General features: G+C 54.8%; 2 protein-coding genes across 3 annotated transcripts; one reads left to right on the top strand and one right to left on the bottom strand.

Annotated features, from left to right (window-relative positions):
* Window positions 1–663: 663 nt before the first annotated feature.
* On the top strand, window positions 664–4,874 carry FEM1A (fem-1 homolog A). The gene has a single exon (XM_035348137.1). The coding sequence runs from the start codon at window positions 898–900 to the stop codon at window positions 2,944–2,946; it is 2,049 nt and encodes a 682-aa protein (XP_035204028.1). The 5' UTR covers window positions 664–897; the 3' UTR covers window positions 2,947–4,874.
* Window positions 4,875–7,830: 2,956 nt separating this feature from the next.
* Window positions 7,831–11,778, bottom strand: TICAM1 (toll like receptor adaptor molecule 1). Of its 2 annotated transcripts, none has more exons than XM_035348136.1 (2): window positions 11,619–11,778; window positions 7,831–10,521 (listed from the first exon to the last, which is right to left on the bottom strand). In XM_035348136.1, exon 2 carries the CDS (start codon window positions 10,433–10,435, stop codon window positions 8,117–8,119), a length of 2,319 nt encoding a protein of 772 aa, XP_035204027.1. In that variant the 5' UTR covers window positions 10,436–10,521; window positions 11,619–11,778; the 3' UTR covers window positions 7,831–8,116. The 2 variants fall into 2 exon arrangements, with proteins under 2 accessions (XP_035204027.1, XP_035204026.1); XM_035348135.1 differs by lacking the exon at window positions 11,619–11,778 and adding an exon at window positions 11,022–11,465.
* Between the last annotated feature and the right edge of the window lie 239 nt (window positions 11,779–12,017).

Here is a 12,017-nt window from a genome sequence, read left to right as displayed (position 1 = left end):
ACATTTCTTTTTTAAAAATGTGCCGGACTGGTGCTGTACTAGCATGCCGTGTAGCTGTTTAATGTTGGAGTTTGATCACTTCGAGGTATTTAACAGAAATAAAACCTATGATGAAAGCTGCCCCTGGAATGTCACAGAACGCTTTTTTAACGCTAAGAGCACTTCTGCTCGGCACAGCAACCTCGGGCCGCCTTGTCCGAGCTCCCAGGGTCCCCAGGCCCAGCCAGCGGCGCCTTTTTGCCACATCTCGGGGCCGGCCGCGCTCCCCGCCCGGGGCGCGTTGGGGCCGCTTCGGGGCCGGCCCTCCCCGGCCACCTCCCCTCAGCGCCGCTCCGCTCCGCTCCGCTCCCCCCTCCCCTCCCCTCCCCTCCCCTCCCCCCACGCGCGGCGCGGGGGGCGCTGGGAAACGCGGCTCGCTCGCCCCGGGATCCCTGGGGAGGGGCTGCCCTTTGGTCCCGGTCGGACTACATTTCCCAAGATGCCCCGCGCGGGGCCCCGGCACCTCTCGTGGTATCCGGCAACACCCCCCTTCCCGCTGCCTGCCGGGAAATGGAGTCCACCGCCGAGCCGCTCCCGCGGGGCCGGCCGGGTCCTTCCGCGCGCGGGACTCCATTTCCCATGCTCCTCCCGCCCCGCCCCGCCGCCGGCCCCGCTCGGGCGCCATTTTGTTTCGCGTTACAACCTAAGATGGCGGCCGGGCGAAGAGACTGAAGGTTGCTGCGGCGGGACGAGGGGCGGCTGGCCGCATGGCTCCGGTCCCGTAGCGGCTCCTTGTCCCTCGGGGGCCGCCCTCGCCCACCGCCTGCCCCGGGCCGAGCTGGGGGCGCGGAGGAGCCGGTCCATGGCCAGGAGGTGGCCGGTGCGGTCGCCGGTGCGGTCGCCGTGGCCCCCGTCGCCATGGACCTGCGCACGGCCGTGTACAACGCGGCCCGCGATGGGAAGCTGAAGCTGCTGCAGAAGCTGCTGGGCAGCCGGAGCCGGGAGGAGCTGGAGGCGCTGACGGCAGGGCCCGGAGGTGGCGACGGCCCCGGGGGTGGGAGCACCCCGCTGCTGATCGCTGCCCGCCACGGGCACCTGGAGGTGGTGGAGTACCTGCTGGATCACTGCGGGGCCCGCGTGGAGGAGGGCGGCTCCGTCAACTTCGATGGAGAGACCATCGAGGGGGCCCCGCCGCTATGGGCGGCTTCAGCGGCCGGGCACCTGGGGGTGGTGCGCAGCCTCCTGGATCACGGCGCCTCGGTGAACCAGACCACGCTGACCAACTCCACGCCGCTGCGGGCTGCTTGCTTTGATGGGCACCTGGAGATCGTGCGCTACTTAGTCGGGGAGCGTGGGGCCGACCTGGAAGTAGCTAACCGGCATGGACACACGTGTTTGATGATCTCTTGCTATAAAGGGCACCGGGAGATTGCACGTTACTTGCTAGAGAAAGGGGCTGATGTCAACCGCCGGAGCGTGAAGGGGAACACGGCCCTGCACGACTGTGCCGAGTCCGGCAGCCTGGAGATCCTGCAGCTACTGCTCCGCTCCAAAGCTCGCATGGAGAAAGATGGTTATGGCATGACTCCTCTGCTAGCTGCCAGTGTCACCGGTCACACCAATATTGTGGAGTACCTCATCCAGGGAGGGCTGCAGCAGGAGGAAGAGGAGGTGGCAGGGAACCAAAACGGGACCTGTGCTTCAGGTGGGAGCCATCAGAGGTGCTGCAGTGCCGGTCAGGAAGCTCCTCAGGGCGGCGAAGAAGAGGGGCGTGAGAGATGCTGCACCTCAGCTTCCAGTCAGGATGAGCAGCAGGTTCCTAATGTGTTCTGCACTCGAGAGGCTGCTGTGGAAGCGCTGGAGTTGCTGGGTGCCACGTTTGTGGATAAGAAACGTGACCTTTTGGGAGCCCACAAGTACTGGCGAAGGGCAATGGAGCTTCGATATGAGGGCGGGCAGTACCTACCTAAACCTGAGCCCCGGCAGCTGGTGTTGGCATACGATTACTCACGGGAAGTGAGCTCGCTGGAGGAACTGGAGGCTTTGATTACTGATCCAGATGAGATGCGCATGCAGGCACTGCTGATTAGAGAGCGCATCTTGGGTCCTTCGCACCCAGACACTTCATACTACATCCGTTACCGAGGGGCAGTCTATGCCGACTCTGGCAATTTCGAACGCTGCATTAACCTGTGGAAGTATGCTCTGGACATGCAGCAAGGCAACCTGGAGCCTCTCAGCCCCATGACTGCCAGTAGTTTCCTTTCCTTTGCTGAGCTTTTCTCGTATGTGCTTCAGGACCGCTCCAAAGGCACTTTAGCGACCCACTTGGGCTTCTCTGATCTCATGGGAGTACTGAGCAAAGGTGTCCGGGAGGTGGAGAGGGCGCTCGTGCACGGCAAGGACCCTGTAGTTGACTCAGCACAGTTCACCAAGACGCTGGCCATTATCCTCCACCTGGTTTTCCTGCTGGAGAAGGTGGAGTGCACCCCAGAGCAGGAACACCAGAAGCGCCAGACTATCTACCGCCTGCTGAAGTGCAGCCCCCGCGCCAAGAATGGCTTCACTCCTTTGCATATGGCTGTGGACAGAGATACCACGACAGTGGGACGTTACCCAGTGGGCAAGTTCCCCTCGCTCCATGTCGTGAACTTGCTTCTGGAGTGCGGGGCTGACCCAGACAGCCGTGACTATGACAACAACACCCCGCTGCACGTTGCTGCCCGCAACAACTGCCCGCTGATCATGAGTGCCCTGATGGAGGCTGGAGCCCACATGGACGCAACCAATGCCTTCAAGCAGACTGCTTATGAGCTGCTGGATGAGAAGCTGCTCACCAAGAGCATGATGCAGCCCTTCAATTACATCACCCTCCAGTGCCTTGCTGCTCGCGCCCTGGACAAGCACAAGATTCCCTACAAGGGTTTCATCCCTGAGGAACTGGAAGCCTTCATTGAACTGCACTAGGGTGGGAGAGCTGAAGCACCCAGCCTTTCCCCTCACCTGTTTCACCCCGAAGAGGTAGAGCAGCCTGAGATCTCGGGCCATCCTTGTCCGGATGTCGAAGGCCGTCACCGTGCTGAGATGGGCTGCGAGCTTTGTCCTCATCTGTCACCATCAAGCTGGCGTGTGCAGGGGTAGGGGAGGAGGAGGCTCGAGCTCATGGCTGTCCCTCATTGTTGTCATCTTCAGGTACTAGATAACTCCAGTGCACTGTATCCAGAGAAGGCTGCAGCCCCTGTCCTTTCCCATACCAACCGTCTTACCCTGAGAAGGAAGGAAAATGGAGATCCCTGGGACCTGCTGCCTCTCCCATTAGTGCTGGATTAACACAGCGTTAAGCTTTGGAGCAGCTACACATCACATATGTGCTCTAGCCCCTCCCATCCCAAATACTGACTAGATAGGAATGTAAGTGAGGAATAAAATACCTTCCAACTAATTCTTTCCCCACTCCCTTCTCAGATGTGGTACAGTAAAAGTCTAACAGCCGAGTGGCTTATTCTCTGCTGAGGTAGTTGCCTTGCATGACACTAGGGCTGGGTATGCTGAGGACATTTTCCCCTCTTGGTTGGCCATGTAGCAAGTGGTGGTAAAGGAGATTTCAATGATTGTGCATAAACCTGGGTTATTTTTTCTCTTTTAGAGCCAGGCCCTATCTATGCTGCAAGACTACTTCAATCCTGTAAGATGTAGTAAGGTCAGTTCTGGCTATACAGTTTCATCCATAGATAACTGGTTGATAACGAATGGGGAGGAAAAACTGCGACCTTAGAAACGAGGAACTGGTGTGGAGTTCGGGCCCTTGCCTTGCCCGTTCTGCACGCGTAAACTCCCCCACACGGGGTCCTTCAGCTCCAGAGCCCAGCCGGCGTTGAGGCTGAGCTGTGCTGAATGGGTGTCACCAGGTTTCAGAGCCAAAGCCGCGTACTTTGAACCATCTTTGAGGATGTGCTCACGCACGCCTTCCTAGGAAGGGAGGTACCTGTAGTGAGGTGGTGCTCGGGGGGGTTATTAAAGCGAGTGAGTGTGGGATGTTTGCATGAGGGTGGTCTGGAGGAGGAAGCAAGGAAGAAATGCAAGTTACAGGTGCCTTCTGAGACTGTTGGTTTCAGCCCAGTGGGCTCTGTTAGTTACCCCATTCTAAGGCCTCTCCATGGGCTGGGTTCTTAGCATCTGGTTTTGGCTTCTGACTCTTTGTAACCTCACTGAGGATGGTGCTACTTCAAGGATTGAATTTGGAATCTCATTTGGCTTCTGTTCAGACAAGCTCCTTTCTCTAATTAGAATCCACACACAACTTTTCTCTCTTTAAATTTGTAGTCTCAGCGTAGGTATTTGCCTCCATTAGCAGAACCCTTCTTGGTGGTAAACAGTGGCGGTAAACACGGCGCTGTTCCAGCGGTTTATCTTCTCGCAGGGGGGGTGACTGGGCTTTGGCACCCTGTGGCTCATATTTTGGCCCCGGGCAGAATGGAAAGCACAGTCGAGGGTGAAGCAGCTGCCTCAGAGCTTTGGGAAAGGGCAAGACGGGGAGTGCAGCACCCTGATAAACAACCACGCACTCTATGCTTCGGGAGCTTCTCTATGTGTATTTATAAGCCAGCGTATCCATAAGCCTCAATAATCCAGTGCTCTCTGCCCTTAACGATACTGTAGATCTGCCATGACATTTTGCAGTGTTAACTTTTATTTATAAAGCGAGGAGGTTTAACTTTTATTGAGATGTAAAGTGCAGACATAGTTTAGCTGCATTCTATTTTTTTTTTTCCTCATTTTGGCTGAAACGATCTAAACTGCAGGAATGGAATTTGTTAATCTGTGAGCTGATGAGCGCTCTTACCTTTAAATAATGATAATAAAAAAAATGGCTGCTAGAATGCAAGTGCCTTGGACTTCTTGCTGGTAAGCCTCTCCTTTCAGCTCTTCCTTGTTTCCTAGGGATGGTTCACTTGTGGATATGGTACTACGGGGCGTTTGCAATCAGCAGGCTCGATTGTTTCATTTCAGCTGAATTTCCTCATGGGAAGAGCTAATCTGAACTGCAGCTGTAAACGTTTCCCCTGAAAAAGGATAACACTGACACTTAAAGGACACCTTTCCTTAAATACTTCGCTTTATCTTTTGATGTAGATGAAGCAGCGGGAAGGGTGATTTTGTTATCTGAGTAATTATCTTGGGCAAAGAATGGGGTTTTATCACTGAGGGCGACAGATCCTCCTGTAGCACGCTTCTCTCCAGGAGCCATTCTGCACGCTTCCGTGAATGAAATGCCTGCCTTTTATTTGCTCTTGCAGCCTGAGAGGTGCTCTTCTCTCTTTCAATACCATACCAAAATCCCTGACTTGTGGTCACTTCTCTTGACAATAAAGCAGGCCAAAATAAGGTTTCTTTAGAAATGGAGAAGGGGTGAGAAAGTCACCCAGGGCTTCCCTGGAGCCAGTTGCTGGTGCCTTTCTGTGGATATCTTTGGAGCTCTCTGGAGCCTCCTAATGACATCTGATCGGTGTTTACAAAGTGGCCCGGAGCATAAAGATAGGGATACTGCATCAGCATTTCTCAGGTTCACAGAGAAACCGGGCAAGAATCAGAGGGTCACAAGCACACGTGCGTTCTGGTGGAAACGAGGCCTGGCTGCCAAAGCTTCCTTTCCAGGGTGAGCGGCCGCAAAGAGGGCCCTGAACACGGATCAGCGAACCTGCTGCTGCGGTTAAAACAGGGCTGGGGCTCTTACGTGGAAGTTGTTCCCAATAACCTGTGAGCCTCTTGGCCTTCCGTGCAAAGTAAGCTTAAGAAAAAAGCACCCAGACAGTGCTGCAGAGGGTACTACGGTCTGCTGCTGTGTCTTTATCCATTTCTCCAGTCATGGCAAACTCAGTGTGACTGTCACGGTTGTATACAAGCCAGAGCAGCGTCCAGCTGGCCAGCTTGGCATGGCATTTATGTATAGAAAGGATAGCTGGGGAAGGAGGGATGTTTGTTTCCTCCCAAAGGGAGAGACCGTCCTGGTGGCTGCACAGCAACAACTGCAGCGTGGCAGGAGGTGCGGTAATGCAACACCTATTCAAACAAAGGTGACGGAGAGAAATGAGGATCTTTCTTTCCTCATGCTTAGAAGGAATCCAGTCACTTGGAGGCTTCCAACAGACTATAAAGCATTAGGAGTTAAATCCATTGTCACTGGGTTCTTCAAAGTTAAAAGCCAAACTGTTCCAAAGCTGGAAGCCAACAACTGATGGCAGCTTTTAGTGCTATGGATAGAAAGAGTTTGAGATGGGCAGAGCCAGAGAGGAAAGGTGAGAACTGGATAGTCTTTAGGTTCATGTTGCTGCCTGAGAGGGAATTAAATCCCCCGACCGGTCTTTTCTCTGAGGACTTACTAATGTTTTTCTTAAGCAGTTTTTGGTTGCAAAGATTAGGTGGTTCTTGGACAAAGACTGTAACCCCGAATGAGGCGCTGGGAGTGCCCTGCTTGGGTACAGGAGGACGGGACCAGGGCAGCCTGCAGGGGTCCTGCTTGTTGGCTTCCAGACAGCGCTGCCTTCTCTTGATCTGAAACATCCTGGGGCAAGTATTCAGACACGAACATGCAAAAGTCTGCAGAAATACCAGGAACAGAGTCCCATCCCCTCTATCACTTGCATCGACCCTCCTTATCGAGGACTTGGTAGCTCTCTGGCTCTTCCTGGGGTGAGGAGTGGGGTGAGCCGCCCTGCAGCCCGCAGAGACCCCGGAGCAGCGGCTGCTGTTGCCTTGGCTCCACTCCGCGGGGGAGCAGTCCCATTTCGAGACGCCTGGTGGCTTTGGGCTGACCTCTACTGACAGCCCAGGCAAATAGCCGCGGCCGAAGCCATCAGAGGTTGAGCAAGGGCTCTGGCGTTTGGCCTCAGATGCCTTCCTTGTGTTCAAAGCTCAGGGGAAGCCTGTCGTACAGCCATTGCCTGGGGCCTGCAGAACATCTCCCCCATTACCAGCCTTTCCCCCCTCCTGTAATGCTCTGCTCAACGCTTTTGGTTTTGAGTCAGTCTTTTCCCTCAGAGGCGGTAACACCAATAGATGGGGTAATCGGTAATCTCGGTAGGGCCACTTCTCTGTATAGCAGCCACTCTAACAGGGCCTGTTCCTGTTTCTGACCTTTTAAAAACAGGTAAGAATGGAGAACACACTGCTGCCTCCAGAATTCCTCCAAAATTTCCCCCTCTCCATGCTGCCTTCATCAAGTAATTGCATTTCCAACGCACAGCTTTACTGCAAAGATTCTTGTTTAACCTCACGCCTGGTGTGTAACCTCAGACCTTTGAGTTGAACAGTTGTCTTAAATACAAAAATAGTGTCCTTAAACCACGTCTCCAGGGGCACATGGGAATTATTTCACAAACACAAAGCTGCTCTCTTTGCAGTTTCAGAGGGGAACCGAGAGCAGCGATCTCTTGGTGCCTCAGCCCCGAGGCCTGCAGCCTCTCAGAAGGTTTTGAAGCAAGTTTTGTGCAGCTTCCCGGGCCTGCTGTGACGGGGTGGGGGATATGGCGCTGCTGCTGCGCTGCTGCAAGGGAAGCATGCCGTGCACACAAAGCAGGCATTGGTATGAAGGGCCAACAGCATACTGTGCAACCAGGAGCAAAGAGGACCGCCAGAAGAAAACAGTGGGACCCCGTGGTGCTCAGCACCTTGACTGAAGGCCACGGTGACTCCCCAAAGCATCCCCTGAGGATTTTTCCTCCAATCACTTATGAAGCAGAACCCAGATGTGCCATCTGCCAGCCCCCTCCACTCCAGAGGTACAAACACGCAGAGCAGTTTTCCAGACATCCCCAACTGCCCCTTTCCTAGTTCTGCAGGAAAGAACTGGAGAAACACAAATTAATTAAAATTTATTTCTAAAACCTTCCAGTAACCCTCAGAAAATTGGGAAAATTCTTTTCTAAGTTACTTGAAAATAAGCACGTGGATAGTAGTCCCAGGAGATTGCAACCTCTTCTGTCCAGTGCAAAAGAAAGTGGTTTTCTCCCGTGTCCCAAGAAACAGCACCTTTTACCCCCAGTGAAATACAAATAGTCCCAGTTCCAGCAGAATCAGTATAATCTAGGGTTTGAAATGAAACGTGTCTCAGGCCCTGGCTGACCTCCTGCATCTCTGATCAAGAATTCTCCGTGGATTCTTTGTCGCTGTCCTGCGGGCCTGGTGCAGCAGTTTCCACTTGCATTGTGTTGTGGTCCCCAATCTGAACCATTCGAGCGTGTTGAATGATGATGGGCTGGGCACCTCCTGAATCCGGCACCACGTTGTGGTAGCCCGGCGCGAGATGAAACGGGTGGGAAGGGGAGGGACCCAGCTGAGCAGGCGCGGGGTGAGCAGCTGGGGGAGGGGGGTATGTGGCAGCAGGGGGACAGTACGGGGCCCAACGGGGACAGCACTGCTGGGACGACTGGTGAGGCATGAGCTGTTCCAGCAGCTGCTCTAAGCACGGTGTTCCTGACAGAGGCACCTGGGGAAGGGAGCCACGGTTCAGAGCACTCACGTTCTGCGGGGTTTGGTAGTAATCCTTATACAGCTGTTGTCTCCTTTTGTGCTCTTGGACTTGCTGTATCTGGCACCACATGGCTTTCCTCTCATTGATCTTGCTGGGGGTAAAGGTGTTCTTCACTACCCTGGCAAACCCAGGAGAGTTCTCATCCAAGGCCACCAGCACACTGAGTATGCTGGGGATCTCACTCCGCTCCAGGGGGTTCTCTTTGGGTACAAAAGGGATGACCGAGTTGCGTTTGGATGGTCGCTGGATGGACTCCATCAGAGCTGAGTTTGTTTCAAACATGCACAGGTGGCACAGGAAGTTCTTGGTCAGCAGAAGGATGATGAAAGCGGAGTTTTCCAAAGCGTCCTGAAAGCAAGTCAGGCGGCTGTGTCCTGCAACGAGGAAGTCCTCGCAGAATGTAGCGCCGTTGGGAACCCCCATGTTCTCCAGCAGGTTCTTCACCCGACAGGCAACATGCTCGTCTTCCCCAGCATGCAGAATAACAAAAGTGAAGAACTTTCTCTCTCCACTGTCTGGCTCTGATGCCAATTCTGCTTTCACAGTTTGGAAAGGAGGAGGGCAGGCTGGAGACGGGGGTGAGTGGAAGGGAGAAGGATGTGGTAAGCTGTAAGGAGTAGCGTAAAGAGGAGGGGAAAGGGTTGAAGAGGAATAGGTATGAGGAGGAAAAGAACAGGATGAAGTGGAAGCAGGTGCAGAGCTGGAAGTGCCCACTGGAACATAGGAGTCCTTTGTGGGCATGCAGGCAGGACCAACATCCACTGTGGTTCTTGAATCCGGAAGATCTGTAGATAGTTCTTGCTTTTGGTCTCTGCTTTCTTTAGGTGTTGGCGGTTCTGCTGTCACTATGCTGGAAATGTCACTCGTTTCAACGGGTTGGCTGACAGCACCTAGCGTGGGCAGCTGTGTTTCAGGAATGGGGAGAGACGGATGGCAGGAACTGACCTGCAGAGCCTTCTCCGCTTGGGGGACCTGGGCATTTGTGTCCAGCCTGGGATGAGCGTTGGAGCTGCTTGCCCAGCCTGTTTCCTGCAGGCTGTGGCTCTGCCTGTCTCCAGCGGGCTGTCTCGCACTGCTGCTGTCCTTGTCGCACAGCCGGCTGGGCTCACGGGAAGGAGGCTGCATGCAAAAAATGGCTGTTGGCGATTCACTGATCTGGAGATTGGTCAAAGAAGCAGAGCTCACTGAGGAGTGCAAGGTCCTTGGGCCTGAGAGGTCTGAGGCAGCTCTAATCCGCACTGGGGAGCTTTTCACCATGCTGTTTGGGATGGTCTTCTGGAGAAATCCTGTGCTCACATCAGATCTCAGTGTCTGAAACTTGCTGTCGGAACCCTCAGTGCTGATAGCTGAGCCACACTTTTCCTGCTCCCCAGCCAGGACGCTGTTGAGCGTGTCCCTCTGAGCATCCCTGCTGGCATTGCAAGCTTTGGTGGCAGCCTGGTCAGCTTTGACCACAGCTTCGTGATTGCACAGTTCTTCCTTTGCCAGCAGCGAGTAGATCTGTGCCAGAAGTTCCATGGCACCTGCATCCAGCTGGGGGGGCTGCAAATTCTCCCCATCTTTCTGCAGTCCTGCAGGGCCCAGTTTGGTCTGGTGGATATACAAGGCTGCCCGGTCATCTCCTAGGGCATTCAGACAAATTCTTGCATCTGCTTCTTGTCCCAGAGTGAGCAGGACCATGGCTTGCAGTAATGTGCTGCTGCGCCCAGATATCAAATGCCTCAGTTTATATTTGAGGCCAAGGAGTTTATCTTGTGGGATCTGGGACAGAATATTAAGAACGTCCTCAAAGCTCGGCTGGAACTTGACGCTCTGTGCCATCTCATCAGCTCGTGGCCCAGATGATGGACTGAAGCAGCATGGATGGAAAAAGCATATTACAGCATTTGGAGCTCTGTGTTTTGTGATGTCCTGGTTGTACTTCATGTGCTGCACAAACAAAAGCTCTTTGCTGCTCAGGGACTCATCTCAGAACTGGGACGTCTGCGCCCTGAAGAACGGGCCAGATGAACCTGTGAAAAGAACACAGCGCAACAGGTTCAGAAATAGCGAGGCGGGGAGCGCCCAGGCTCTCCCTCGTAGCTCTGGAATATTTTTGCATCCCTTTAGTGCCTACAGATATACCAGCGCACATGACATGCTCCCCACGTTATTCCAACTCTGTTATTAAGCAAAGAACAAGTTCTGCGCATTCATATCACGTTAGTTACAGCTGTTTTAAAATAACTGCTAGACTGATAACCTGTGTGGGTACATCCAAGTACCCGTCTCCTCCAGGGGCCCCTTCAGCGCAGTGGCTGACGCCAGGGGCATCGCAGGCTCCTTGCAGTGGGCAGCCGGGGAATAAAGCACGCCTAGAGGAACCCCTTTCAGATCACTCACACCCTGCCAGGACGGTTGATGGCCCATAGCCCACACACACCTGCTCTCAGGCTACCTAATGTAATTGTAGACATGGACACGATCTCCGTCCGCATCTCATCCCTGAGCTCTCTTAAGCCTTAGAACTCACCGGAGCCGGCTGAGCGGGGTTAAATTAATCGGCAGACCTGGCGGTACCGGAGGGCAGCAGTGCTGGCAGTGAGAGGGATGCTGCTCGCGGAGGCTCCCCGGCACTCACAACATGATGGACAAGCTCTCTATTTAAAGGAAACCGTGGTGTTTAAAAATAGCTCTCAGCTGGGGAAAGTTTGTAATTTCAAATTGTTTATATCTCACAAAAATCCTCTAATTGCATAACGAGTGAGCTCAAGCTGAACCTGAGGAAGTTAATGGCTCCTTCAGTGAAATGTCTGATTCTGTGAAACGATCGGCAGGAGGAAAGGAGAGAAAGGCCGGGCATTCGAAACAGCAGAGCAAGACCTTTGAAACTTGGCGGTGCCCTTCCGCTCTGTGACTCAGCAAGAGGCCCCGCTCTTCACCCCCATTTCTGCTGCCTTTGGCAGTGCCCCTCCACCATTTCACCCGACCCGGCTGGCCGTGAGGGGCAGGACCTCGGCGTGACCCCGCTCCCGTTGAGCCCAGCACCTTTTACACTTTTTTCCCTCCCGTTTTGTTGCCACCTGAGCCCCCCCCCCCGGCGGTGGGGAAGGGGCCGGGGCCAGCCTACCTGCGGCGGGTCCTGCTCCGGCCTCCCCGGGGCCGCCTCGCCCCAGCTCCCGGGCCGGGCCGCGGCCTCCGGGCCTCGGCTTCTTTTCTCGCCGAGCCTGGGCTGGGGCCGGGCCCTGGGAGCCCGCTCAAAGCACTCGAGGAAGCGGCGGGGCCCGGCCGGGGCGGAGCGGGGCCAGGCCTCAGGGCCGGGGCGGAGCGGGCTCAGCACAGCCCGGGCCTCCCCTAGGAAACGTCCCGGAGGTATTGAAGTATTTAAGCCAAGCTGGTGAGAGAAGCTGTGCCTGGGCACCAACCTTCTCCTCCAGGGAGAGGCTGTCGGCATTGCTTCTGGGGTGGCAGCATGAAACAGGGGAGATAGGGCTGGAGAGGTACCAGATACCAGGACAGAGCCCTGCCA

The sequence above is a fragment of the Oxyura jamaicensis genome, chromosome 28 (genome assembly GCF_011077185.1).
Source record: "Oxyura jamaicensis isolate SHBP4307 breed ruddy duck chromosome 28, BPBGC_Ojam_1.0, whole genome shotgun sequence".
In the NCBI taxonomy this organism is placed as follows: Eukaryota; Metazoa; Chordata; class Aves; order Anseriformes; family Anatidae; genus Oxyura; species Oxyura jamaicensis.
Note: the sequence above shows the minus strand (reverse complement) of the source record. Positions and strands in the feature narration are given on the sequence as shown.